This window comes from Semicossyphus pulcher, unplaced genomic scaffold, assembly GCF_022749685.1.
Source record: "Semicossyphus pulcher isolate SPU_LCO1_2020_fin unplaced genomic scaffold, fSemPul1.0.p SCAF_23, whole genome shotgun sequence".
Classification (NCBI taxonomy): domain Eukaryota; kingdom Metazoa; phylum Chordata; class Actinopteri; order Labriformes; family Labridae; genus Semicossyphus; species Semicossyphus pulcher.
Window position 1 is genome coordinate 7,582,570 of NW_027211697.1, and position 26,234 is coordinate 7,608,803.

The window sequence follows — 26,234 nt, forward strand, 5'->3', positions numbered from 1 at the left end:
TTTGTCCTTTTGGTTAAATTTAGTATGCTTGGTGAGAGAACAGCTCTCAGAGCTTAGTTGGCAAGCTTGCACAAAATAAATTGGATGTGCTCTCATGTCTTTTTCAGCAAAGACCATTCCAAACATGTTCTATGTGCCTCCTTAGCTGGCTCTGAGAAGTTCTATAAGCACCTAATATTGAATAGAACCAAACTGTAGCTCTCCATTCAAAAAAATAAAATAAAAGCATCGTTACAGTCACGAGTTGCGCGCAGCTCTCCTCAGAAGTAGGGTAGACATATATGGGGTCACGTGGATATGTGTACAGTTATATTTTCATTCAGATTTAGAGTTAATCTAAATATGCTCTCAAAGCTGTGCGATTTTTTTGAAGACCGCTATTTACTATTTTTTGTGACTGTGTGAGAGAGAGAGAGAAAGGGAGGGAGGGAGGGAGAGAGAGAGAGAATTGATTTTTTTAATTGTTGCTTTGTGGTTATTCCTGATATAAGCAGTACAGTAGTCCCCACCAGTAGGTGACACATTGGCATCCAGTGCGTCCATGCGTAGCTCAGGCAGGTAGGATGCTCGTGCAGAGAGAGACAACCAGTTGCTCCCCAGCTGTCACAGTAAAAGTGGAACCTCCCCAACGCGCCGACGGATGAACATCCTCGACCTGTTGCCTCTGCGAGAAGAAAAGTACATCTGCGTTGTGACGGGTGCCAAGGAAGAAAGTAGATTTTTCTGTTTTTGTGGGAGGTCGTAGAAGATGCCATGAGGTGTATCAATGTGCTCGTTATTTATCTACGTTTTGAATAGCAGAAGGAAGAGGAGCGGAGTTGGTTTTGGGGGATCTACCTCCTCTGTGTGGAGAAGCATTTGTCGGTGAAATCTTTCTCCGTCTCTGAGCTTTGTGGAGGAGGACCATGGTCGAACTGGAGAAGGAGGTGCTCCCGCTGCCTCCTCGGTACCGGTTCCGAGACCTGTTGCTCGGGGACTGGCAAACCGACGACAGGTAAGGATGCAGCGACTTGCATCGTTTACGCACGGCGCACTGAATCCGTTGCGCAACTGTGCGCCATGAGAGCATCACACCACAACGTCTAGAAGTAGCATTTCCTCTCTGTGATCTTGTTAATTAAAGTGCATGAATGTGTTGGGAGTATTTTACTGCCAGCTTTGCAATAATTGTTATGGATGCTGCAACAGGTTTCCTCGTTGCCCTGTGTGCTAATATAATGGTAGTAATAGTAAATATACTCTAATGAAACATATAAGAGAGTTAATAGTTACTCAGGAATGTTTCATTTATTTTCATTTCATGCCTCTTGGTGGCATCAACCGAGGGAATGAAGAATGATCTAGAAGGAGGGCTGTTTCAATGTTTCTATTTATGTTGCTCCTCATGCCATAATTCCTGGGATTTACAGAGAACCGCCTGCCACCTGGACAGGCGATTTTAAATGGATGCTCTCACTAACTGGCAATTAACCTTTGCCTACACTCCATTTTGCAGAGCAGTAGATCTGACGCGCTATATTATATGCATTACTTGATTTGAGTATTTCATTAAGCCACCTAATGGAAAACCTTAACCTCTATTTCACGCATGGTTTCTTTTTGTTGCTAGGTGGAAAGGAAGACCAAAAACACTCACTTGACTTAGCTGTTTTCAGTCTGATAATCGGGGAAACTTTCAACTGAAAGCATGAAGAGATCAATCCAAGAGTGGTCAATAACAGAAATGACTGAAGGCTCTGCTGAATGCTACCATAAGGGCATGTCAATAACAATTAGCAGAATATTAAGACGATGTGAAAACATCGATTATAACGTGCATCTGTTCCCTACAGATCATACTTAACACAGCTGGGTCCAAAATGGGCCTGCTCACTCTGGGCGTGCTCCTCTGGCCTTCTGTAATTCGTTGGCTATTACCCTAAGGTCTAATGTCTCTGGTCCAGAGTGCAGTTTGACCTCAGTCACCTGATTACAGGGGTTCAGTGACAGGGGGGTTGCTGCTTCTTTCCTGGAAGGAACAAAATGACTCCTTTATAGTCCTGGAACCGTATCGTCTAAAAGAGGAGATGAAAAAACAAAAGCAATTGACAAAAGCATTCACCAAATAACTACAGAAATGTGTATACTTGCAGTGTGGTTGTGAGAGGTTCGGTCGGTTTGAAGCTTTGCCTTGAGTTTTCTTCAAAGATATCCTGGTGTCCATCACTTTAAGGGCTCGAGCAGGTTCTGAGATTGAAATATAACTCTGTGTGGGCTGTGTGTTACATTTGTTTTGTCATAGTGCAGAGCAGTAATGACCAGCGCGCACATGCTCTTGGTTTAGCGTCCTAATTACGAGCTAGCAGAGAACAAATTTGATCCTTTGTGTCATGCGTGCGCTCTTGATATTTGTGAGGAAGTGAGAGTGCGACTGACAAGAGGGTCAAGTTGTTGATCTCTGTGCCCAGAGAGTACTAAATGGACTGATTAGAAGGAAAGAAGGAGATTTGATTGATAGAGACAGAAAGCCTAATTATGCCTGCCATGGTCTATTAATGGAAGAGAAGTAGCCTATAAGCAACATCCTCAAAGAACCAGGTGCACGATGAGCTCCTTACAGTAGGACCACAACCAAGAACAAGCACCCACTAATCCAAATGTCAACATGTGCACGCATAACATGACCCTGACACATTGGTTGCACTCTGGGAAAACATCATTGAGCCCTATCCTCCATCACCCTCTGTTGGCCTCCTCCCTCTCCACCTCTCCTCTTAGCATGCATCCCTCTCGGTGTGTGTGTGCGTTTGTCCATACGTGGCCCTCTTTTACCATCCCCTGCTCCTTGACATCTTACCTTTGATTGAAGTGCTTCCAATACCATGTTTTCCCCCCCGTTTCAAGAGCTCTCCTGTTACTCAGTGGAATACATTTGGCTGTAGCTGTTGAAAGGCTCTCAGCCGAGGCAATTTTCAGCACAGACGTTTAAAGATGGGAATTGATTTGATAATTTATTTTACACACAGGGATCTCCTATCCTCTTGATTGCACTATTATCACCTGTAGAGCCTCTTTTTACTTCTTGATTGTTTGACCTGTGTCTTTGGGGTGCTGTAGTTGGAGATCGCAGTGGCGTCCCTGGCCTTTAAGTATATATTCATAAATGTTGTTAACATTTCTAAAACTTTAGACTTTTTCTTTGACAACCCACAATTGGCTGAAATCGATTTTTTGTGAAATTGGAACAAACACAATATAGATGTGGCTCAGTTTTGCCTGTGGAGCAGAAACTAGCTTTCACTCCCAGACCGAATTTAAAGAGGGGTCTCAAAGTTAGGTAACCACTGCAAACTGTTTTTTTATCTGTGTACTTCCCATAAGGGATAACCGTATTTAAAGATGTTATCTCGAAGATTTCATTAACGTTCTCTTTGGCGGCACCATTGGCGATAAACGGGAATTGGAGGACAGTTCCCACTTTAACCAGATGTCCACGCTTGGCTCCCTTTGTGACAGTTGTAACTCTTGGTTTTCCTCGCTGACGGTCTCTTTCCTTTTTAGACTGTTTGCCTTCATCTGAGCGTCAAATTTGTTTCTTTTTCTTTGGATTTTCACTTATTGTTGAAGTTGTATCTGTAGTCATCGATCTTTTCTTTGTTTGTTCAGCCATAGTAGATTACTGTTTACTCGCAACACTTCCAGAGACGGGAAAAAGCAGCCGCTTAGCTCCGCCTACCCTCTCTGGCAGACCAACCACTGCTGGGTGATGGAAAACGCGTCACTAACTGGGCGCCGCTCGTGATTTTTTTCCGCAAATGTCGCCGCAGACACCCAGTCCATTATACTATAAACTGCAAATGCAAAGGCTTTCATCAGCGGGCCATAGGCTCAATCACCATTGTGTTACCTCATTCGGCGACAGATAGTAACTTAACAGACATTTATTTACAAGAAAATCTTTAACACTTTAAGGTGTTGCCTGATAATTGATTATAAGGGGTTTATGTGTAGATTACTAACATTACTGTTGTGATTACACCGACACCATTTAAATGCAGAGTATAGGATAGGATAGGAAGTATAGGATTATGGCAACAGTAAAAGCGATAATGAGCTTTGAAATGTATGCTTTCGGTTGCCTGGTTGTTCATATTAGCAGCAGTCTTTAACTTTCTTTCTCTCTACATTTTTCTAATTTCTAAATAATGCACTTTCTGGCTTAATATACAGCAATTATGTTCATGCATTGCAGAGCAATTTTCCTTTCCGCTCAGAGTACGCTCATAACAGCCTATAAACACACAAAAATCGAAGCTCCGCTTGTTTAATTTGTTGGAAGTAAAATGAAATACAACAAAGTCTCCGTTGCACCACAATAGAAAACCTCAGCGGGAGCTTCCCTCCGAGGCCAGGATTATCATACAAATGACAGCCTTTTGTCCTTAGAACAATCTTTTATTGGCTGTCGCCTCCACATTTTCTCTCACTCAATCTTTGTCTGAGTCTTCTCTCCAACATCCTTTCCCCCCTGTTCTCCCACTCCCTCTCCCTTAATTCCTCCAGTCAAGCCTTAATCTTGCAAGGCCGATGTCGAGCATGATCCATCAATATAGTCAATATTCATACCAGACTTCACTGTAAGGTGCACGCTGACGTTCCTTAGAAGTTCAGACATTTCATTTATGAGACACTTTAGGAGCCGTTTATTATACGTCATGTCTGTTGAGCCGGAGCTTGCATAAAGGGGAGTTATTAGCAATGCACATAGCTTGTATGGTGAGAAGAGTCACTCAATGAAAAGGTGACTGGATGAAAGAAAAGGGGTGATGAGGGAGCATGCAGACCTCATAACTTATTCCCTGACCTGTAAGCATGTTCTCATAGCCACATAATGTAACTGCTGAACAGTGAAGTCGCCTTTAAAACACACAGTTGCTAATGGAAATAAATAGTAGGGCTGCAGAGTGATTGAGGAAAATGGGAGCCTGGAGTAAGGATGACTAACAAACCAAAGCATCAGGTTTCCTATCAATTAGAAAAAGCTTTTATCATGTTCATTAATATTGGCAAAGAGGAAAGGTTTCCGGAAGGCCTGAACGTTAAAGATAGGTCTGTATTGAAGAAAAAAAGGGCATTGTGGGAGGATAGAGGGCTCATATACAGTCTGAGCATGATCCTGCTGAGAGAATATTGTGCACAAAGTGCTGGGTGAACACGAGCCGCCGCCCTCTCTGTGAGGTGGTTGTGTACAGTACAGAGAAAGACGTAACCTGAAGGCAAAGTGAGAGACACTTCAGTTTGCTCAAACAATCAGAGTGTATTACATTTGATTCCTTGATCCTTGTACTCAGGCAACTCCTGCATCCTGTGGCTAGGTAAAGATGATATTAACAGTATATACAGTGAAAGATATTGAATATATGTTCAAGCTTTTCCATTCTCTTTTTCATTGTTAAGCAACAGCCCAAGGCTGCAGAGAGGACAGAGAGAGAACAGAGTCCAATTGTGTCATCATCTAGACCCACTGGCCTTTATATTTAGACCCCTTTTTTGACCACCAAACTAGATATTGAATTCCCTAACCCCCCCTTTCAGTTACATGTGCGCTGTCAACACTTAAGAGCCTTCCTGCAGCAGATACTAACACAGCCATGGGGCTGACTAGCATGTGTCTGAGCTTCTCTGCTCTCTAGCAGTGTTCAGTGTTGCTGAAAGGCCTCGTGTTATCAGAATGGGGGCAGGGAGCTGCTGTGCCACTCTGTTGTAGGGATCAAAAACACAGTTGTCCACTGATCCCAGCTCCCCTATTCCCAAACTGTTAGTTTAATTCAGCGCTGGATTTTCAAACCCATGCAGCCCCGCCACGACAGGAGAGGCCGAGGAGATGACTCCTCTCGTGTTTCACTCGGTTAGCGACGCACATGTCATTGAAGACAGCTTTGAAACAGATTGATATCTCACGATTAGATCAAATGTTTAATGTCTATGCACATCTGTTGCTAATGAAATCTGAAGGGACAGGGAGATAGGATGTCATGGGATGGCTTTTGATAGACTTGCACATCAAAGCCATATTTTGTTTCACGCTGAGGGAAGGATGGAGTGTGTGTGTGTGTGTGGGGAGGGAGCTGTTTGTAAGCAAATCACGGACCTCAGTGATGTGTTTTGTGTGAATTCAACAGCTTAGAAGAGCTGAAAAACTGTTGTGTTCTGTTCCTCCATCAAGTTAACAAAAGAGACTATGTGAATATGTCAACAGATCCTCCCAGAAGCAATAAATAGTGAATGATGGTTTCAGGAAAGGATGAGGCAAGGCTGGGTTACGTCAGGCAGCAGGGGAGGGGGGAACGGTTGGAGCACTTCCGCCGATGATGTATGGAAAGTTTGAATGCATGGGAACCCAGGGGTCGTTCAGGAAATTGCTCAGAGTACAGGCAGCATTGCACGCTCTCTATATACTGTGGGGTATGTTGCACATTTCTTGTAAATGATGTCTGTCATTCCCCTGCTATGCTTTGCCAAGGCTCGTGGGGTAGACGGAGACCGCTGGAGGCTACAGACATATGTACATATATACGCCGCAGTGTAAACTGGTGCTGGCGTAGACTGGTTGACTTTTACACAGATGAAAAAGTTAAGTAGATAAGTAGGCTCTTTAAAGGTCTCAGTCATTATTAAGTTATTAAGGAAGCACTTTCTAGCCTCATTGTGGTATTAAAATCAATTTCATGCCAGCAACGAGTGGTATTAAGAAATTTGACATTCTTTTCATGCGACTCTGAAGTCAGCATGAACTCGTATATTATTAGTTTTAAAAGAAAAATGTGCCTTTTCACACAAGAGATAGATCGTTCTATAGCAGGCATGTGGTAACATATTCTCCTTTTACATGCATTTTCTTCGCCACCTGCCATTAACATGCTCTTATGTGTGTGTCGTGTATATGGGTCAGGGACAGTCTGTCCTGCCGACCACTGGCTGGATGAAGTAGAGTACACCTTGTCTCTGTTAAGCTGTTAGAGCGGCCCCATGGTGATGTGCAATTTATTTTCCTCTTGTTATCCTGTTGAATTTCTTCTGCCCTCATTTGTAGTCTGCGTATAAGATTGTTGTGTGTCTTTTTCCGCTTTTTCCATTTGTTGTTGTTCTCTAAGCTGCGCCTTCTTTTCTCAGAGAATCCTCCTCACATCCAAGGTTTACGGCCATCATTATTTCTCCTTTAAGTGGTTCTCATGTTATTTCCAATGACAGCTTCTTTTAAAAAAATAACACTTCCTCTGGTGTTTGTCTGCTAATTATATTTGCAATTTGCAATGAAATAAATGCGAGGACAGTCATTTTCCACGGTGGTCCACATTACATGATGCAGACGTGGCAGGCGGCCACTTATGTATCCATATTTATGATTGATTTTTCTCGCTCTCACAGCATGTCTCAGTATTAATTGTGGATTTTTTTTATTTCCAAATGCATGATCCAATTATACATTTGCATTTTTTCTTGCTTTCTGTTCATTAAAACAGAATAAACCTTAATATCATTGATTTGTCCGCGAAGCCTACAGGGTGGAATTTTTCACTTGTTTACCTTACTTTTTGTTTTTCCCCCTCGCTGACATGCCTACTGTTTCTGAGATGTGTGCGGAGGCCGTGATGAGCCGATGCTGCACTGTTGTGCGCATATGGATTTGGGTTTCTTTAGTCTCTTCCACTGTGTCATTAGATGGCCAGTGCTGTGTCATTATAGAGCACAGGCATGGGTGGAAGCAGCAGGAGAACAAGTTCATCTCTCTCTCTCTCCCTCTCTCTATCTCTTAGAGATCCTCCTCCGCATGTCCCCTTCTGTCTTTCTGTCCTTCTGTCTGGGTCTATTTAACAGTCTGTATTTGTGTCTGCTCTCTCTCTGTCACACTTCAACTCTCAGAGTGTAAATGCAAATGCCGAGATGTAAATTCTGCCCCCAGGCTCAGGTTTGAAATGTTATGCCATGCCCCCTTTCTTCCTCGTCTGTTGTTTCCAGCTGTATTTGCTTTAATAAAGCCCATGAGTACATCTTAGATGCCTGAGTAAAAATGATTAATTTAGTGAACCTATATTTGAATAATGAACCCGAGCTGAGAGAAAAAGAGGGGACCTCTTGAGGGTTCTTCTCATAGTGAATTTTAGGCGATAAACTGAAATGGTTGTTCCTTAATACAGCAACATATTTTCTGTGCACCGCGTCCCAGAGCACTCTCTCTCAACAATAATCTCATCATTTACTTTCCCTGTGATTTTTGGAGACCCCCTGAGGGGCTGATATGTGGCTATTGCCCAGAGGTGCCGTCGTGATGTGCTTGTGCTTCTTTTGTTTTGAAATGGTGCTCTTTATGAGTTTTTAATGTGTTTTTCTCCCACATCCTCCCCTCAGATTAAAGAAACCGCCTCTCAATCTATCCCACAGCTCAACTCTTTATTGGGCCATATTTCCACTTTACTTTTCATCCTTGGTTGTACACTCAAGTGGAAAATCTCTCGTTTAGAGAGGCGCATCAAGGGCAAAATGACCTCAGAAATGATCCCTCTCCTGTGTAGCAGATTCTCCTCTTGGAGTTTGAAGAGGCTTTAAGCACTTTGATGAATGGAGAAACACACGATTGGATGGATATAGGAATGTATGTCTTTGGACAATAAAAAACAGCCAATAAGAAACTGGAGACTTGGCCAAGGATAGAAAAACAAACATAGTCATAGTCAGTCAGGGAGGCGCCGTGATGGATTTAGTTGTAAAAGAAGACATTAGCGTGTGAGGTTGGGAACGTTAAAGCTTCAAGTTTCTTTATGAGGATGATCAAAACCTGCCAAATTGGAGCTCTGCAGAAGACCGTGTAAAAATGTCACCCATTGGTTTCTGGATGAGCATTTATGAAGCCACAGGTTCTGAATGTGGGTAGGCCATCTTGGTTTTTAGAGCCACAAGTGACCATATTCAAATGAGACATTGATACCTGAAAGGTCCAGGTTAGCCATACAGCCATATCTTTAAATACATAACTTTAAGCCTTAATTTATATTATGGACAGTTAAGTTGGATAGAAATGTGCTCCCTTTACAGTCAAATGGGAAAATTCGAAGACATTGTAAACATGTTTATTTCTAGAGCAAATGGGGATTGATTTTCTCTTGGAGGCATATATGTATGTATAATTATGCTTTTGAATAGACACAGGAGACCATAGTGCAGGCAGGATGAGCCGTTCTTTTGAATGGATCTCGGAAAGGAACAGAGCCATAAGATCCCTTCGTAGAACCCTGATTCCACTATACAACACATAATGAACTTCATTATGTTGGATACATTTTTATTGCTTTATGATAAATATGCGCAAGAAGAGTGCATGTGCATACTAATGGGGCGACGCCTGCGAGCTAGTTCAGGCAGACAACTAGAGCTGCACTGATTTAATAATTGATATACGTCACTTCCACATCACCTGACAAACTCTTCCTCCCAATTGGCGGTCTATTTAAGCTGCAAGATTTCCTGTCTCTCCCTCTGCTCTGTCATTGCCATCGCTGCCCTGCACCAGTACTGCGCTCCTACTTTCAGCCCCACCACCACCCCAGCATCCACCTGTAGGCTCCGAATAGGGGGTTTAAGATAGTATCTCATCACTCCTCAATTTCTGCATGTAAAATAAATCAGCGAGGAGTGATGAGGTCGGAGCCCAGACGCCAAACAATGTTCTGCTGCAATAAACATTTCAAACTAAAACAACGTTAGTTGTCTGACTGAAATAAAAAAGAAAAAAAAATCTACTTTCTGATGTTTTCCGAGTGTGATATCTGCGAGTGGAAGGTTGTATCGTTCTGAAATGTTGAGTGACTCCTTTGGTGCTGCCAAAATTTCCATCCCAATCCCAGTCTTGGATGTAAAAAAATTCCCACCCATAATTTTTTTAACTTCCTGTAAAATCTTTCCAACTACATGTTTTCTTAGTATGGAAATAAATCCTCATCACTCCTTCCTGCCTGAAAGTACTGCCTGTACTTACCTTCCTTTCATTTTCATTGAGTTTGCCTGTCAGTGTTAAACATTTGAAACCAATTTCAATCAGGACCTTTTGAAACTTCTCTCTGAAACTCAATTAGATGAATTTTGTAAATAAATGACAACAAGCCGATCTGTGTACAACTTCTAAACTCCTGTTTTTCTTTATCTCGATGACTATTTCTTTAGAAACTGGTTATAATGGTTCCCTGTGCTTAGTGTCACCAAGATATTGACTGTTTGATGGCTTTATGCATGAAATAACTCATGCAGTCATATGGTCGATTAACCAGGTTCGACTCACCACACGCACGCACACACACACACCAAATCTTTCTTTGCTTTCAGTCTAAGACTGAAAATGCAGTCTCTGCAATCTCTCCAACAATTCCACGAAAATCATTTTCTAATCAGCAGCTGCAGTTACACGCCCCTGGGCTTTCGTGACCCCGGGGAAACGTCTGCATATCTGCATGTTCTTCTGTTTTCCATCATGCTTGCAAAAGCCTTATTGTTAGCCAGCTGTTCTGAGCAAAGGGAGCCGTCGACGAGCCGGAGCGAGCTATCGGCTTCGATGGCTGAACACACTTCACAAGTATGTGTTTGCTCACATCTGCTCATGAGGGAGGGAGGGCAAAGACAACGAATCCCATGTTGCCATAGCAACAAAGAGGAAACTTACCCCCCACCCCCCCCCAAATGTTGCTGGGAAAGTGTGCTGTAGGTTTTGATGTGTGTCTGTGTGTGTCTGACCATGTATAGAGTCACCCTGGAACCCTGGGAAGACGCTCCTCCAACACACACACACACACACACACACACATACGCACACAGCATCCCTTCCTCTTCCTGCAGACAGGAGAATAGATTGCAGTGTTCTGCCTCTCTTTCATCTGTCTGTGTGTTGTGAGGAGACCACCAGCGAGCAAGGCCTGGCGTTTTTCATCCGCGACCTGAGTCATCCACTTTTCCCTCCATAGGATGAAAGGAGAGCTACTGAGAATTCTCCCCCGAGGTGGTCAGACAGGAAATACAGTCACCCCCAGTCTGTCTGGCCGCCTGTACACATGTAAGAGGTGTCTGAAGAGGGTTTCTTTGTCATTTTCATCATGTCTCTCCATGTGCGTCCATGTCAGATGGGCATGTGAATGGTCTAATAATCCTAATGACCCGTGCTGCAGTCCTGTATTTTAGGCCTGTGTGCGTACAGTAACTGCTTGTGTGTTGGCGTGCGTGTGTGTGTGTCCCTCTAACAGGAGGGTGCCAGAATAGAAAGGGAGAAAGAGCAGTAATTATGGCCTCCCATGTTCAGCAGAAACATCAGAGGGAAGTAATTTGTTGCTCTATATTTAATCAGTGGAGATAACGAGACTGACTGCGGCTGTCTGGGACTATGGGCAGAAGCAGAATCACCATTTCCTCAAAAACCCATTAGTCTTTAATGCAACCAGACCCCGTGTCTTATTTCCATACTCTCCACTGTTCAAGTAATCATTATCACCCTTGCTATCTCCAAATTGTGCCCTTTTTAACCATTTTCCCCGCACCTTTAATCTCTTCCCTTTAATCTGTCTCCGCTTGTTTCCTCGATTCTGTCTTTTGACTCCAAAAAGTATAGCACTCATCTCTTCAATCACCTGCAGCGCCTCCTCATCCTTTTTTTTTTCCACCTTGCACCCTCCTTACTTCTTTATCTCTTTTTGTCTATGCCTGTGTCTCCGTCCCTCTCTTAGGGTGCAGGTAGAGTTCTATGTGAATGAGAACACTTTCAAGGAGCGCCTCAAGCTGTTCTTCATCAAAAACCAAAGATCCAGTGAGTTGGCTTTGTTTGGGATCTCGTTTTCTCTTTGTAATGAGCTGGGTGAATTTCCTGTCAGCTGCCTGTTTCCTTTTCACATCAGTTCCCCTCATCTTGTGATTGAAGAGACATGCTTCATTTTGTCGTATGATGTCATTCTTGCCCTGCATTTCATCACCTGTTGTTCTTCTTGTCCACTTTTTGTGACTGTGTAGCAATTTGAATCATTTGTGGACTCATGTGTTTTTATACATTTCTCCTGCATGCATAAAGTCTTTTAAAATAGATGTTATGAAAAACTTCAGAATCGATTATATAAGGGTCTATTTTGTACATAAAAATGAGTCCAAATCCTTTTCATTAAGGGTCAGATCAATGCTTAAAGTTGTAATCTCAAAGTTCCCAGTTTCGTTCTCTTTGGCGGCACCTATGGCGACAAAACAGTAATTGCCGGAGCACACTTCCCAGATATCCAGTGTTGCATGTGTTACGTTTGGATTTTCACTTTGAAGTTGTATTTGTAGTCATCCATCTTTTCTTTGTTGGTTCAGCCATAGTAGATTACTGTTTACCCGCAACACTTCCAGAGACTGGAAAAGCAGCCGCTTAGCTCCACCTACCCTCTCTGGCAGACCAACCAGTGCTGGGTGATGGAAAACGCGTCACTAACTGGGCGCCGCTTGTGATTTGTTTCCGCGAATTCGCCACAGACACCAAGTCTGTAATACTGCAAATGCAAAGGCCTTGCAATCTGTGCTTGCATTTGGCGATCGATAATTACTTAACACACATTTATTTAAATTAAAATCTTCGAGATTATCATTTTAAGCATATGAGCATTAGCATACCATCATTTTAAAATAAACTGGGATGTAAGAATCTTAAGATATATAGGCAAAATAAAATGCAATACATTTTCTGTTATATTAAGCAAAGTATTGTCCAACATTTCACGTTTGTTTTGTGACTAATTAAGATAAAGATTATAGAGAATGTGTCAGCTGCCAGTGCTTGTTGTAATTGACCGTCTTCTCTCTGCATTGCAGGTCTGCGCGTGCGAATGTTTAACTTTGCTCTGAAAGTGCTCAGCTGCCTCCTCTACATTGTCAGAGTCTTATTGGACAACCCGCAAGAGCAAAGACAGGACTGGTGAGAGCAGTGGTGATAACATGATCTTAATGAGTTGAACCAAAGTCTTTGTGACTGTGGAGGCCTGATAGCAGGAACAAGTGCAACAGGTCAATAGATGAGATAAGGGTGTGTATAGAGTATCCAGTAAAGGGATTGAATGAGAGGGTGGAGATGCAATCAGGAGAGTGAACTGATATTAGCACTAAGCTGGGGGTCAGTCCAGTTTCATTGTTGGTTTTGTGTTTTATTTTTTTCCCCTGGCAGTGTGAGTGGAGTGAACTGCACCCGACAAAACACATCATCCCGTCCCTGGAGCGAGTTTGACTGGTAAGTATGTGAGTCTCTTATTAGAAGTGACGGCTCCTCCCTGCAGAAAAGGACCCTAACACTGCACCACCTGAAGGACTAGCATCCGCGGTGACGGCTAACTGGTCGGAAACATTGTGCAACCCAATCAATGCAACTTCACTTAACTGATACAATTCGCTATGGTGATATTGAACATTTTAGATCCACATTCATTTGTCACAATCCAACTGCATGGATTACCTGTCAACGTAATATGTATGTAGTGCCTGTGCCGCCTAATCAACGGCGATCTAGTGGAGATAAAGCATGTAATATACAACAGCAGAGGGAGGGAGAGAAACCAGGAAGTGTAGGAAGACTTGAGGCGATGCCGATGTCTCCTGCTCAGGGATCTATTGATCTAATTGGTGGCTGGTGACACTGGCTAAGCTCTGGCTCCACATGAATAAGGAGCCTGACAGAGTGAGCTCAGGAAGGGGATGGGCCGCCTCCTGCTCCAGGCATCAGACTCGCAGGAGCAAATCAGAGCACAGGCAGGCAAGCGGCCATGATAAGCCCCAGGGTGTCTTTAGGGAAAAAAAAAAAAAAAGAATAATTCTGTAAATTTCCATTTGTCAGTGTGAATATAACTTTTCTCCTACGTTATTAATCGGCAGCTATGAATGTCACTGTTGTAAACAGCATAATTAAATTTAATGTAGTGACATGGACTGTGTGATAACGGTTCATGTTGAGTGGGCAAAAATAATTTTGATATTTAATCGCATCCGTCTAATTTTTGTGCCGTTTTATCTCCCTCTCTTTCCCTTTCTTACACTCTGCAGGAAACTGATCATCTGGGTGGATAGACCGCTACCGCTGTGGGCACTGCAGGTCAGATAGATCAGTGCTTCTGTGCAAACAAGACCTCACACTGTTTACACACACATATCTGCACACATGAACGCACTCCCACACAGCGGCACGTCACGATTTCCGCATCCATTTCATTGGTTCGTCAGCTTTTAATTTAAGTCACATGATTTCAGTGCCTCAGATCCATTTCTCTGGCACAAGTATTTACACTCACAGTAAGACTACACACACACACGCGCACACACACATGCACAGTCAGACACCAGACTGTCTATTGCTTCAGTTAAACCTGTTCCCTTTCAAGCTCAATCATCAGCACGCCTTCTGATTCCACCCACGCTCTGCTCTTCCATCCCTGCGACTCGTAATTTCTCTAAGCTCTCCGAATATCTTCACTCCTCTGTGTGTGTCTGCTCCCCCTGTTTGTCTGCGTCTCTCATTTTCTCTACTCTCTCCGTTTTTTGCAGGTGCTCGTGGCTTTCATCAGCTTTTCAGAAACTATGTTGCTTGTGTATCTCAGCTACAAGGTGAGTCACTCATCGTGGCCCCCAGCGGTCCATCTGAGGCCTTTCTGTGGCTATGATGTCAACACGTGTGGCGTGTGTGTGACGTACCTGTGTGTGATATGCTTGAGGGAGGTGTTTGTCCACTTTGCTCTTCTCTGTGTGTTCATTCTACTAAACTAAAGTTACCTATGTCCCCTGATGCTGCTCCTTTGCTTTCGTATTTGCAAAGCATCCCAGCGGGGCTTGAGGCTTCCTCAGCTCCGTCCTGTTATTGACACATCAGACGGACTTTAGGGGGAGGCCCCTGTGTTGCTGTTGTGGGGGGCCAATCCATCAACGGGTTGCCCTGCCTTTGATGTACCTGACTCTATAAGCCCATAAAGGCTCCCTCTGCAGATTACTCTGGAGGCTAGAGGCCTTAGCATTTAGAGTTGACTGATTCCTGTGGACATACCCTGTGCCTGTCCACCTACACTAGTCAGGTCAGTCATATGCAGGTGGCAGACACATAAAACGACCATGGCTGACATCTTAATTGCACGGCAAAGCTTAGAGGAAACTGAGTAATGCTTCCTCCTCTCTCAAAGGCCACAAGGGAGTCGTATAACCCTTATACATACCGATCTATTATATCTATTTTGCAGAAGCTTGGTTAATTTGTCCCCTTCCACTCTCCGCAATCGGCCCTGTTATGCTGTAATCCCCTGAGGTCGCCATGACAATGGAGTTTCCTGACCCCTCTGTGTGGTTTTTGTTTCCAGGGCAACGTTTGGGAGCAAGTCTTACGTGTCCCCTTCATTCTGGAGATGATCAGCGCCATCCCCTTCATGATCACTGTAAGTGGGGGGATATTCATTGCAGAGCGCCGACAGCGCTCAAGCGCCGCCGTCCTATCCTCCCCACTTGAATGCACACATTTAGCGTCTGCTACAGAGAGGGTATCACAGCAGGCACATGCTCACACACACATACACTTTCCCCATGAGAAATCCTGTGACATACGGAAAAAAAATATCACGAGACAGAGAAGCAAGCAGACTGAAGCCTCTTCTCCTCTTGACAGGTGATTTTGCCCTCCTTCAGAAATCTCTTCATCCCTGTATTTCTCAACTGCTGGCTGGCCAAACACGCTTTGGAGAACATGATAGTGAGTGAAGCACTATCTCCTTATCCAATTATTTCATTACTTCCATCTCAGCAGCTCGGTTGTGTTACTCTTTTGGCATGCCATTGCCCCTCTCTGTCTGAGCTCACCAGCTTTATCTGCCACAAAGGTAAATCAGTCACAAAACATTTAAGCACTTTAGGATTGGCATCAAAGCTTTTCACATTCCCTGCCTCCATCTGTCCTGTGACATCCAGATAACTAAGCTTGCTCCACATTTCTTAATAAACTGTCTCCATCTCATATATTCCCACACTTTTTAAATGCATTCCACTTTGTTGCTGTCTTTCTTTTTTTCTATACATCAACTGCACCGCATCCTCGTTTCACACGTTAATGAAGCAGCACTTAGTCTGTTGTCGTTTTCATACCTGTCTCTATGCAGAATGATCTCCACAGGGCGATCCAGCGGACTCACTCAGCCATGTTTAACCAGGTGGTGATACTCATCAGCACGCTGGTCTGCCTCATGTTTACGTGGTGGGTACCTGCGCTGCTGATACTGAACTGAGTGGGGGGGATACAAAGAAAAATAAAGAGGGGAAAAGAGATATTAAAAGGAGATTGGGCAGGAAGTGAAAGCTGTCAGAGCCTTGCAAAAGAATAAAAAAAAATCCTCCTGGGGCTAAGAGAGAAAAAGAGAGCAGAGAGGTAATTGGTGACTGTGTGAGTGAGATAGTGCTCTGAAATGACAACTGGCGATTGCTTCAGTGCAGTGGAGGATGTGTCAGCTCGCTGCATATCTGGTGTGAAAGCCTGAGTTAATCAAGAAGATCCTCCACACAGCATGAAATAAGCTCTCCGGTCATTCCAGGGTTGACATTTGCCTGTTGACTCATCCATCCCTTTAAGAACATGATAAACGCACAGCTTGCACACCGATATACACAACTGTCTCTATAAAGGTGGCCAACTCAAGCATGCATCTGCCCCCAGTCTCCACACGCACAAAGTCACACATATAATAACAGGTGTGAAATACAGCTCTACATGTATAATGGCCCCCGCAGGCTCCTGTACCAGCATGTGAAGTCTCTTTCTCACTGATGTTTACTTGCTCTTCTTTCCCTCTCCGTTTCCTCCCACCCTGCCGACCTCCGTTAGCATCTGCGGTATCCAACACCTCGAACGAGCGGGGAACAACCTGACCCTGTTTGACTCGCTCTACTTCTGCGTGGTCACTTTCTCCACGGTGGGCTTCGGAGACGTCACCCCGCAAATCTGGCCCTCGCAGCTCTTGGTGGTCATCATGATCTTTGTGGCACTCATTGTTCTTCCAATCCAGGTGAGAAACAAAATGGTGATAACCTCTAAAACAATCGCAGAGAGCAGCTGCAAAGTTTGAATGCAACAGAAAATATATAACATCATAGAAAGTGAGTTTTAAAGTGGTTCCAAAAACGAATCGATTTGAAGACTGAGCTTCTGACGGCAAAGACCTGTCTCACATTTTATTTTCAATTTAATGTTTAAGGAGGCCGACAGGGCTCTGCATGGCTATCCTTCATTTTATAAGGAGGTGGAAAAATCTCTGATAAACACAGCACAGACGCGCCTTTAAAGTGGTAATCTCCAAGATCTCAGTTTTGTTCTCTTTGGTAGCACTCACGCCGATAAACGGCAATTGCGTGTTGTTTGTTACGTTTGTAACTCTTGATTTTCCTCGGTCACTTCTCTTTTTAGACTGTTTGCCTTCATCTGAGCGTCCAATTGTGTATTTTTTCTTTGGATTTTCACTTATTTTTAAGTTGTATCTGTGTGGTTTTTCTTTGTTTGTTCAGCCATAGTAGATTGCTGTTTACTTGCAAGCCCCTTTTACACTCCTGGTTCAAGGCGGGATTATTACGCCTCTGTTACGTTCCGTCTTCTGTGTAGCACGCACAGAGGCGTAATGGTGGGGCGAAGTCGCTCTGCCTCTGAGCCGGCATCGGAGGTAGTAACCGAGGCGAAACGACGTCTGCGTAAATTATGTAGCCGGCAGGGTGGAACAACGCTGTGTGTGTGTATTTGAAGCACACGCTGTTTGTTGACACCTCGCGCACGATTTGCTTGGTCCAATGTGAAATGACAAAGGTGGCATGAGGATGGAGCTTCGTTGCGGCGCTGAGGCGGAACAGCAGTGTACAAAGGGCTTTAGACGCCCAGTCCATAATAATGCTAGATAGATAGGGACTTAAATGACATTTAATTAAATGAAAATCTTCGAGATTATTACTTTGAAGTAACATGAATATTCTTTAGATCATTTATAAAATTGACAGACAGAGGATAGACATGCAAAAAAAAGTGTTTGTCAGTATTTTCCCTGTTAAGGCTAATAATCTGTATATTTCCCCTCTTGCTCACTAATGTGATGACTCATTGCATCCTACGTAGATTTACAACACTATTTTTACTCGGAGAACAGAGAGAGTGTCTTTCTTACTTGCTCAATTCCCCAAATCCCTCTCCTGTCATTTAGCTGCTCCACAGAGGGAACTTCAGGAACAACATACACACGCGCACACGCTCTCCATTTGTGCAGGGAGTGATAAAAAAACAGTGCCGAACATATCAGTTGCATGGTTCCTCATATTTGTGCAAACCCTCTATCCCTGAGGTTGCTGGCGTACCTGTGTGTCGCCCCAGAAGATGTGAAAGTGCTAATCGTAGGAATTTCCTCTGTGTGCTGTAACCGCAGGCGGAGAAGAGTCTCTCTGGGCAGGAAATCACACTCACACATGACTTGGTTTACTGACATTTCTGTTTTGTTGTAAATTGGATTTCATTCGTGCTGACGCTAAAAGCCTTTTTGCTTTTCGTTTTTTATACATGTCACATAAGCAGTAGGCGTAGGGCTGCATCCTACGCACGTCTGATCAACTAAACACGTTAGTAATGTTTTGTTTTTCCGATCAGGAAAAAAAAACAGGTAGCACATCTCTTCCCCAAACATTCTCAACAAGACACAACCATGCGGATACTTTTGCTGAACTTGCAGCAGCTGACTCATAAAGAAATGGCGACCTTCGAATCAACAACATGGGTGTCATGTCATCCTCCCCTCTCTCTCTCTCTCCCATTCTTTCATCCATAAATACCCCTTGACATTTTGAAACCAGCCCCCCTTTGCCCCAGCACCACTCCACCCTGTGTGTGCGTGTGTGTGGGCCCGTCTCTGACGGCTCTGACTCCTGCCATGAGCAGTCTCCAGGCTGCAAAAGGGAGCTACAGGGCACATCAGGATTCAGCTACTGAATTTTTCTTACAGCTCCATCTATAGGTTTTAGTTTTAGCCTTTAAAGGATATCTGTATGCAAATAAGACTAAGGTTTTTGCATCACAAATCTACCACAGTTGGTGCCATCGAGTACTAGCTGTATGCAACTGATGGCTGAGTAACAGCATGGGCTGTTGCCTCACAGCTAGAAGGCTCCTAGTTTGAACCCCGGTTCGGACGAGGTGGGCCTTTCTATGCAGAGTTTGCATGTTCTCGCTTTGCATCACCACAGTCCAAAGACATGCTCGTCAGGTTACTTGGTGACTCTATATTGCCCGTAGGTGTGGGTGTGAGTGTCTCTATGTTTCGGAGAGACACTGTGATTGATCAGTCCATGGTGTACCTCGCTTCTCACTCAGCTGAGACTGCTGAGATCGGCTCCAGCTCCCCCCCAGAGACCCTGAACAGAATAAGCGGTATAGACAATGAATGGATTGAACCAGCATGATCGCAGCTCCCAGAGTATCCCAGAGAAAACGGGCAGAAAACATGAAATGTGTCTATTAAGTTCTGTTGACGTGGCCGAGCTTTATGTATAGAAACATTATCAGCTGTGTCTTTGTGACTGTGGCTGCTAAGGAGCATCAGTACATCCATCTGTCAACTCTTTAGTATCAGCTTTATGTCACACAAATCAAGAAGATTCTTTGAAAACAAATGGAACTAAAGAGGAATTTTTACCTTCAGGTTAAATGAGGTTAACAGGTTTTATCTATGTAGCTCGAGATGATTATTTATACGTTCTCAGGCCTTTCTTATCATGTTCCACTCAGCCACCATCCTGAACCAAATCTCTTCTTTCCTTAATTCCCCCCTAACACTTTCCCTAATCACACGGAAACATTAGACAGTACATGGCATCATTTCTTTTCATATACCACCTGGCTCCTCCCTGTACTCCTGCTAACTTAATCCAATTTCCATCTGTTGAATGTGATGGATGTCATCCTGAATGTAGTTCGAGCAGCTGGCCTTTCTGTGGATGGAGCGACAGAAGTCTGGGGGGAACTACAGCCGCTACAGGGCACAGACGGAGAAGCACGTGGTACTGTGTGTCAGCTGTCTCAAGATCGACCTCCTCATGGACTTCCTCAATGAGTTCTTCGCACACCCCCGACTGCAGGTCTCTCCAAATGGTTTTAAGTAGGACTAAAGGGGGGGTGTGGGGGTCTTTTGTTTGCATGTGTTTGTTGTCTGTAATCCTCTTCAGGAGCCAGAGCAGCTGAGGTTAAAGCAGAGGATTTATTCAGCAATACCGTGGATCAAACTGCTGTGTTATTCATTTTAGAGCAGATGTGTGTGTTTGTTTGAGGGTGCATCCATGTGTGCATATCTCTTTGTTCAATGTTATTATGTGTGTGTGTAGGGAGCGCTCTTTTTTACAGAATCGCAGTTTAAGATGTCATCATTAAAGCAGGATTTTTATGACATCAAGCTAGTTTGGGCCCAGTATGCAATAAAATACGTACTGTGAGTGTAATTTCAAAGCTTAAGCCTCCAGTGCACATACAGCATGTCAACAGATTTGCTCTAAGTGTTCTGGTTGTATCAGTTCCAACATGCCCTCAATTACTTGTTTGGCAACACCACGAAAAGGCCCCAAACCTGGTGAGCCCTACCTGCCATCCACGTTGGCTTCATTACTCCTCTGCAGTGTTGCCTAATCATCTACATGGTTGGAGCCAGCCCACTCCTTTCCTTTCCCTGGGTTGCCAGCTATGCACTGAGCATGGGCCCAGTTAATTTCGTTAGACAAATAGACACAGACATAAAATAAATAAGACACCTGAAGGATGAGGGTTATGTCCTTTCTGCATATAAAGCGATTCCACAAAGTGCATCAAAGTTCGGAGCTGGTTACAGACTGAATGAGTTCTGTTGAATATGAACACAGTAGATGCAAAGTAAGCATGTGCCTTAACACACGTCTCAACCTTTACGGTTAAACCCTCTTCAGCCCCAATACAAATTGCGTGTTTATGTTTGTTTGTGTGTGTAGGACTACTATGTGGTGATCCTTTGCCCTGCGGAGATGGATGTCCAGGTTAGGAGGGTGCTTCATGTTCCTCTGTGGGCCCAGAGAGTCATCTACCTGCAGGGTTCGGCCCTCAAAGACCAGGACCTGATGAGGGCCAAGTGAGTCACTCTGAGCCTATCTATCTATCTATCTATCTATCTATCTATCTATCTATCTATCTATCTATCTATCTATCCATCAAGCCATCCAGCCATCAAGCCATCAAGCCATCCAGCCATCCAGCCATCCAAAGTATCCATCCATCCATCCATCCATCCGACAATCCATTAATCTAATAATCCTTCCAGCAGTCCATCCGTCCATCCATCCCTCTGGTTATTCATTCATGTAATCATCCATCCATCCATCCATCCATCCATCCATCCAAAGTATGTCTCCGTCCGTCCGTCCGTCCATCCATCCATCCATCCATCCATCCAGCAATCCAGCAATCCATCCATCCATCCATCCATCCATCCATCCATCCATCCATCCATCAATTTAAAGTATCCATCCAGCAATCCATCCATCCATCCATCCATCCACCAATCCATCCAGCAATCCATCCAGCAATCCATCCATCCATCCATCCATCCGGCAATCCATTCACTTAATCATCCATCCAGCAATCCATCCATCCATCCATCCATCCATCCATCCACCAATCCATCCAGCAATCCATCCAGCAATCCATCCATCCATCCATCCATCCAGCAATAGAGTAATCTGCCATCAAGAAATCCATTGATCAATACATCTATTAATTCATCAATCAATTTATCCATTAATCCATCCACCTGTCCATACATTTATCCATCCATTAATCCGTGCATCCATCAATCAATTATTCAATCCAGTAATCCAGTAATCCAGTAATCCATCAATCCATCAATCCATCTTTCCATCCTTCCATCCAACCATGCATCCAAAAATCAATCCAACAATCAATCAATCAATCCAATCCATCATCCATCTGTTAGAGCTTTATTATCACACACTAATTCTGCACAAACGAAGCCCTGAAACCCCCCAGAACAGACCCATGTGAAATGAAACCCATGTAGGAGCTGCAGCTCATAATTAACAACTGAAGCACCCACAGCCTTGGAATAACTGCTGTAATTACGATTTGAATCTTATTGCTTATTGTTTACCTCCCAGCTTGTGATAAAACAGCTGCAGCACCTTGGGCTTGTTTTGTCACAGAGAAAAAATAGGAACAAATGCCTGTATGCTTAATCTCCCTGTCCCTGCGCCTCCTACTATCTCATCCATAAATGGCGTGGGCTTGAAAGACACGTTGGTTTGTTTGTTGTTCTATTGTCCTGCTTTTTTCTCTTTTGTCCTCTCACTCAATAACATGACAACACCCTCTTTCTTGTGCCTTGTCTCCTCACCGCTTCCTGATTTTCTCTCTCTCTCTCTCTCTGTATTTATTTATCTATCTCTCTCGCTCCCATGGCCACGTGCTCTACTAACTGCCTGCAGGATGGACGATGCTGAGGCCTGCTTTATCCTCAGTAACCGGTTTGAAGTGGACCGCATTGCTGCTGTACGTTCCTCACTGCTCCCCTGTATCGTCATGACTCCTCACACTACAAAACATCCACATTAAGGCTTGTTGCTAGATAATAAGATTTAAAATGTATCTTTTTTTTTTAAACCAAATGAAAACGTCTTTTTGAGAACATTGTGTCATAAAAAACTAATTAAGCAGCATTCAATGGAAACAGGATGATTTAGCTCACTGCATTGAGCTGAGTTTTTGTGCTTGTTTTTTGTGGTTGGGGACTTTTTATAATTTTCCACTTTAACGTCAATTTCAAAGTAAAAAACAACTGAAGCTGTGAGTAGAGGAAAGCCAGGCTTGACACAAAAAAGTTCTGGCATATGTGCAAACACTTAACTTTACAGGTGTTGTGTCATACAGCCGCACATGCAATGACAATGTTTCATCAACACTCGAATGAACAGACTGGAAATTTATGAAAAGCAAATTAATCTCCAGTAGTTTTGTCAGCAGGAAACACCAAACAACTTTATGTTATATAAAATGGAAGTGACAAGTTACCCTGACTGCGTCACATGTGTATGAAGTTAACCAAAACTGTAGCTGCAATGACTATCTGACTGAGAACAGAGAGAACACAATGACTTACTATATTTTCGCAATTACGGAAACCCTAAGCGGACATGCATCCATACATTTTATTTACTGTTTTCTCAAGATCTCGACTTATTTTTCTCATTAACTCTGGATAGCAAAGCTTGTTTTCTCCTGATAACGAGATTATTATCCGGTGATCTAGAAAACAAAACAACAGCCTGGTCACTGTGATATTACAGACCAGGATATGTCATGCTGCCATCGCCAGCACTAATAGGGTAATTTAAGCCTGTTTCGATGTTCATTTTGCGCTTTTGCAACTCTGGGGATACGAGTTATGATCATCTGACGTTACGGTGGAGCAGCGTTGTAATCTCGAGATAACAGGATAAATAAGTCAACATCTCGAAATTACTCGTCATCACGGGAAAACGGAGTAAATAAAATGTATGCTTAGTGCTTCCATATGTAATAGATTACCTGTTTCATTAGTTATTAATGAATATTTGCTGGTTCCAGCAACTCACACGTGAGTATTTCCTGCTTTTTGAAGTAATTTGAAGACGTCAATTTGGCCTATAAAGTGTAACGAGCGTTCTTCATAATTTGTTTGATATTTTAGAGACTCAATAATTAACCTTGTAGATAATCACTGGATCAGTTGCATCTCTGAACAGCACAAAAACATTTTCTTTTGAAAGATGACATCTTAAGAAGTAAGCCTGTTAGCTATGGTGACAGGGCTTTATAGACTACAGTGTCAGGAGAGCATTCAGGCTGCCACTTAGGTCTATTTTGATGGATCACAATAAAATGTGTCCACAGAGGATGAATCCTATTAACTATGCTGATTTTACATGCTGAACCACCACGAGACGAACCATTTAGATAGAATAGATTAGCCCTGAAGAGAAACTACAACACTATCTTAATTATCCCTTTATTTTTCATCTCCATCGTCAGGTTAAAATGAAACATCTTTTATACAGTGTATGACGAATACCTGCAAACATACTAGCAGGAACTTAAAACTGTAAATATGGTGATAAGAGCTATCTAGCAATCACAGGGACAGTTTTATTCCCTTCTTTTTTTGCCACATGTTGTGCAGCCTTGAATACTTCTCCATATGTCAGAATTTCATTACTCTGAAATGCTCATGCAATACCTCTGTGCAAAGGATTATTAGAGAGGGGCTACAATCTGATGCTGCTAATGATGGGATTCTACCTCTCACCATCCATCTCGCTCCACGCTTTCATCCCTTTTTCCTCAGGATCATCAGACCATCCTGCGAGCCTGGGCAGTGAAAGACTTCGCTCCAAATTGCCCGCTGTATGTCCAGATTCTCAAGCCAGAGAACAAGTTTCACGTCAAATTTGCAGGTGGGCAGGGAGTGGGAAATCAAATACACTGGTTGCCATTTGAGGTGTCAGCTGAAGGAGTGTGTGTCGGTCGTTTTTTTTGGATGCGACTACTGTTATTCGATCACTTCAGGATGCAGGAAATAAAAGGATGACATCTACAGAAAAAAACTAAATCTTCACGGCTCAGTTTGACAGGTGATTTTGTGCAGCTTGTGCCTGGCATTGTGTTTTCACTAGCCACTGTAGACGATTGGTTGAATTGAGAAGCGTTTTGTTATGCCATTAAAGTGTTGCACTGGGATGACGTGGGAAACTGAGCTGCCCTGTCTGCGCTGCACCTGAGTTTGTCAGCTTGATTTGTAAGCCTGAAAATAGTCTCCCTCAGCGGCGTGCCTTTGCTGCAGCAGCGCAGCTCTCTGTCCTCCCAGCTCAGAGGGAAGTGCTGGACAGATTGGCTCGGCTTGGCTGTAAGCCCACTGAGGGTTTTCTGTGAGTTTTTACATTGCCTTTTGGAGAGTGTCCCTTCTTCTCTTGCCAGTCTTGCCAGTCAATCATCCAGAGTGAAGGAAGAGGAAACCAAACTCTCTCTCACCCTTTCCTCTCCCTCTCTCTCCCTCTCTCACATGTCTCTGCCTACAGCCCTTGAGAACGTCAAACTCAATTCTAGCTCGCCGCCCTCATCCCAGCTGTCTCTATCAATGATTAATGTTTTACTTTGCTACCTTTGGCAAAGAAAATCCCCTTCTTTTGATGAGTTCTGTTCTTACGCTAACTTGGCAGACGAGCTCTCCCCGCAGGCGATCCTCCTATGCCCCTGCAGTGCTGTTTAAACACCTCGCTGCTACAGCCAGACTGAGCCCTTTGTGATTTGCAGAGCGGGGATTGAGATGAATTCATGTTCATCCATGATAACATCCATTCTGTTTTATGAGTATCAGGTAGCTCCCCTTCCTGTCGTCGGAGTCAGACAGCTGTAATATGTATATGAAATGGTTCGATGCGTTATCTTTGTACTGACATAGTGTTGGAAAGGTTTGACAGTCACTTTTGCTGACTCTAATGTCCCTCTAAGGCTGAAGTCACCATGGGTACACTTAGAGAAATCAGTATGCAGTCACACGGGCATTAATGTAATGCATTCGCCATGTTTTGACACAACTTAAAATATACTCACTAAGTGCTAGTGTGGGAGGCGTAATGAGCAAGAGATACAAGATTTAATTTGATCTGCAGGAAAAGCTTAATAACAGCCAAGCGTTCATTAGGAGAGATCTGTCGGTATGATGCGGCAGCAGGGCAGGAAACCCTGAGTTGTCCGAGTAACCAAACAGAATTGGTTACAGAGTGTCGATTCATTATCTCCCCAGTTTATGTTTTGAACCACAATTGCCGGTCGCCCCCGCTGCTCTCGACTCATTGTAGCCGCACCGTGTTGATAGCAGCTGACTTATTCAAACAATAATGCCCTACTGATTTAATTAGCTCAACCGATGGACCCGTGGTCAGGTTGTAATTGTACTCCTGCAGAGGGTGCATGTAACCACACATACGCAAACAAGCCTGCCGACGCTGGGTTACACCTTCAATACCAGCCTGTGATAGGAAACAACACAACAGGTACAAAAACACAGATTCTTCTGAGTGAGGGCGACAGAAAGAGACAGAGAGTGTGTGTGCGTGTGCGTGTTCTCGGTGTGTATAGGTCAGTAATT

The 26,234-nt window shown here is 43.6% G+C and overlaps 1 protein-coding gene across 1 annotated transcript in view; it reads left to right on the top strand.

Annotated features, from left to right (window-relative positions):
• Positions 1–736: 736 nt before the first annotated feature.
• Positions 737–26,234, top strand: part of kcnt2b (potassium sodium-activated channel subfamily T member 2b) — a 40,001-nt gene continuing 14,503 nt past the window's right edge. Inside the window, exons 1-13 of the mRNA XM_069674358.1 lie at positions 737–994; positions 11,742–11,821; positions 12,853–12,955; positions 14,071–14,119; positions 14,569–14,628; positions 15,369–15,443; positions 15,671–15,754; positions 16,158–16,252; positions 16,877–17,057; positions 19,990–20,154; positions 21,031–21,167; positions 22,537–22,600; positions 24,432–24,540. Coding sequence (XP_069530459.1) covers positions 906–994; positions 11,742–11,821; positions 12,853–12,955; positions 14,071–14,119; positions 14,569–14,628; positions 15,369–15,443; positions 15,671–15,754; positions 16,158–16,252; positions 16,877–17,057; positions 19,990–20,154; positions 21,031–21,167; positions 22,537–22,600; positions 24,432–24,540 — 1,291 coding nt within the window. The 5' untranslated portion in view covers positions 737–905. The remainder of the gene's footprint in view (positions 995–11,741; positions 11,822–12,852; positions 12,956–14,070; positions 14,120–14,568; positions 14,629–15,368; positions 15,444–15,670; positions 15,755–16,157; positions 16,253–16,876; positions 17,058–19,989; positions 20,155–21,030; positions 21,168–22,536; positions 22,601–24,431; positions 24,541–26,234) is intronic.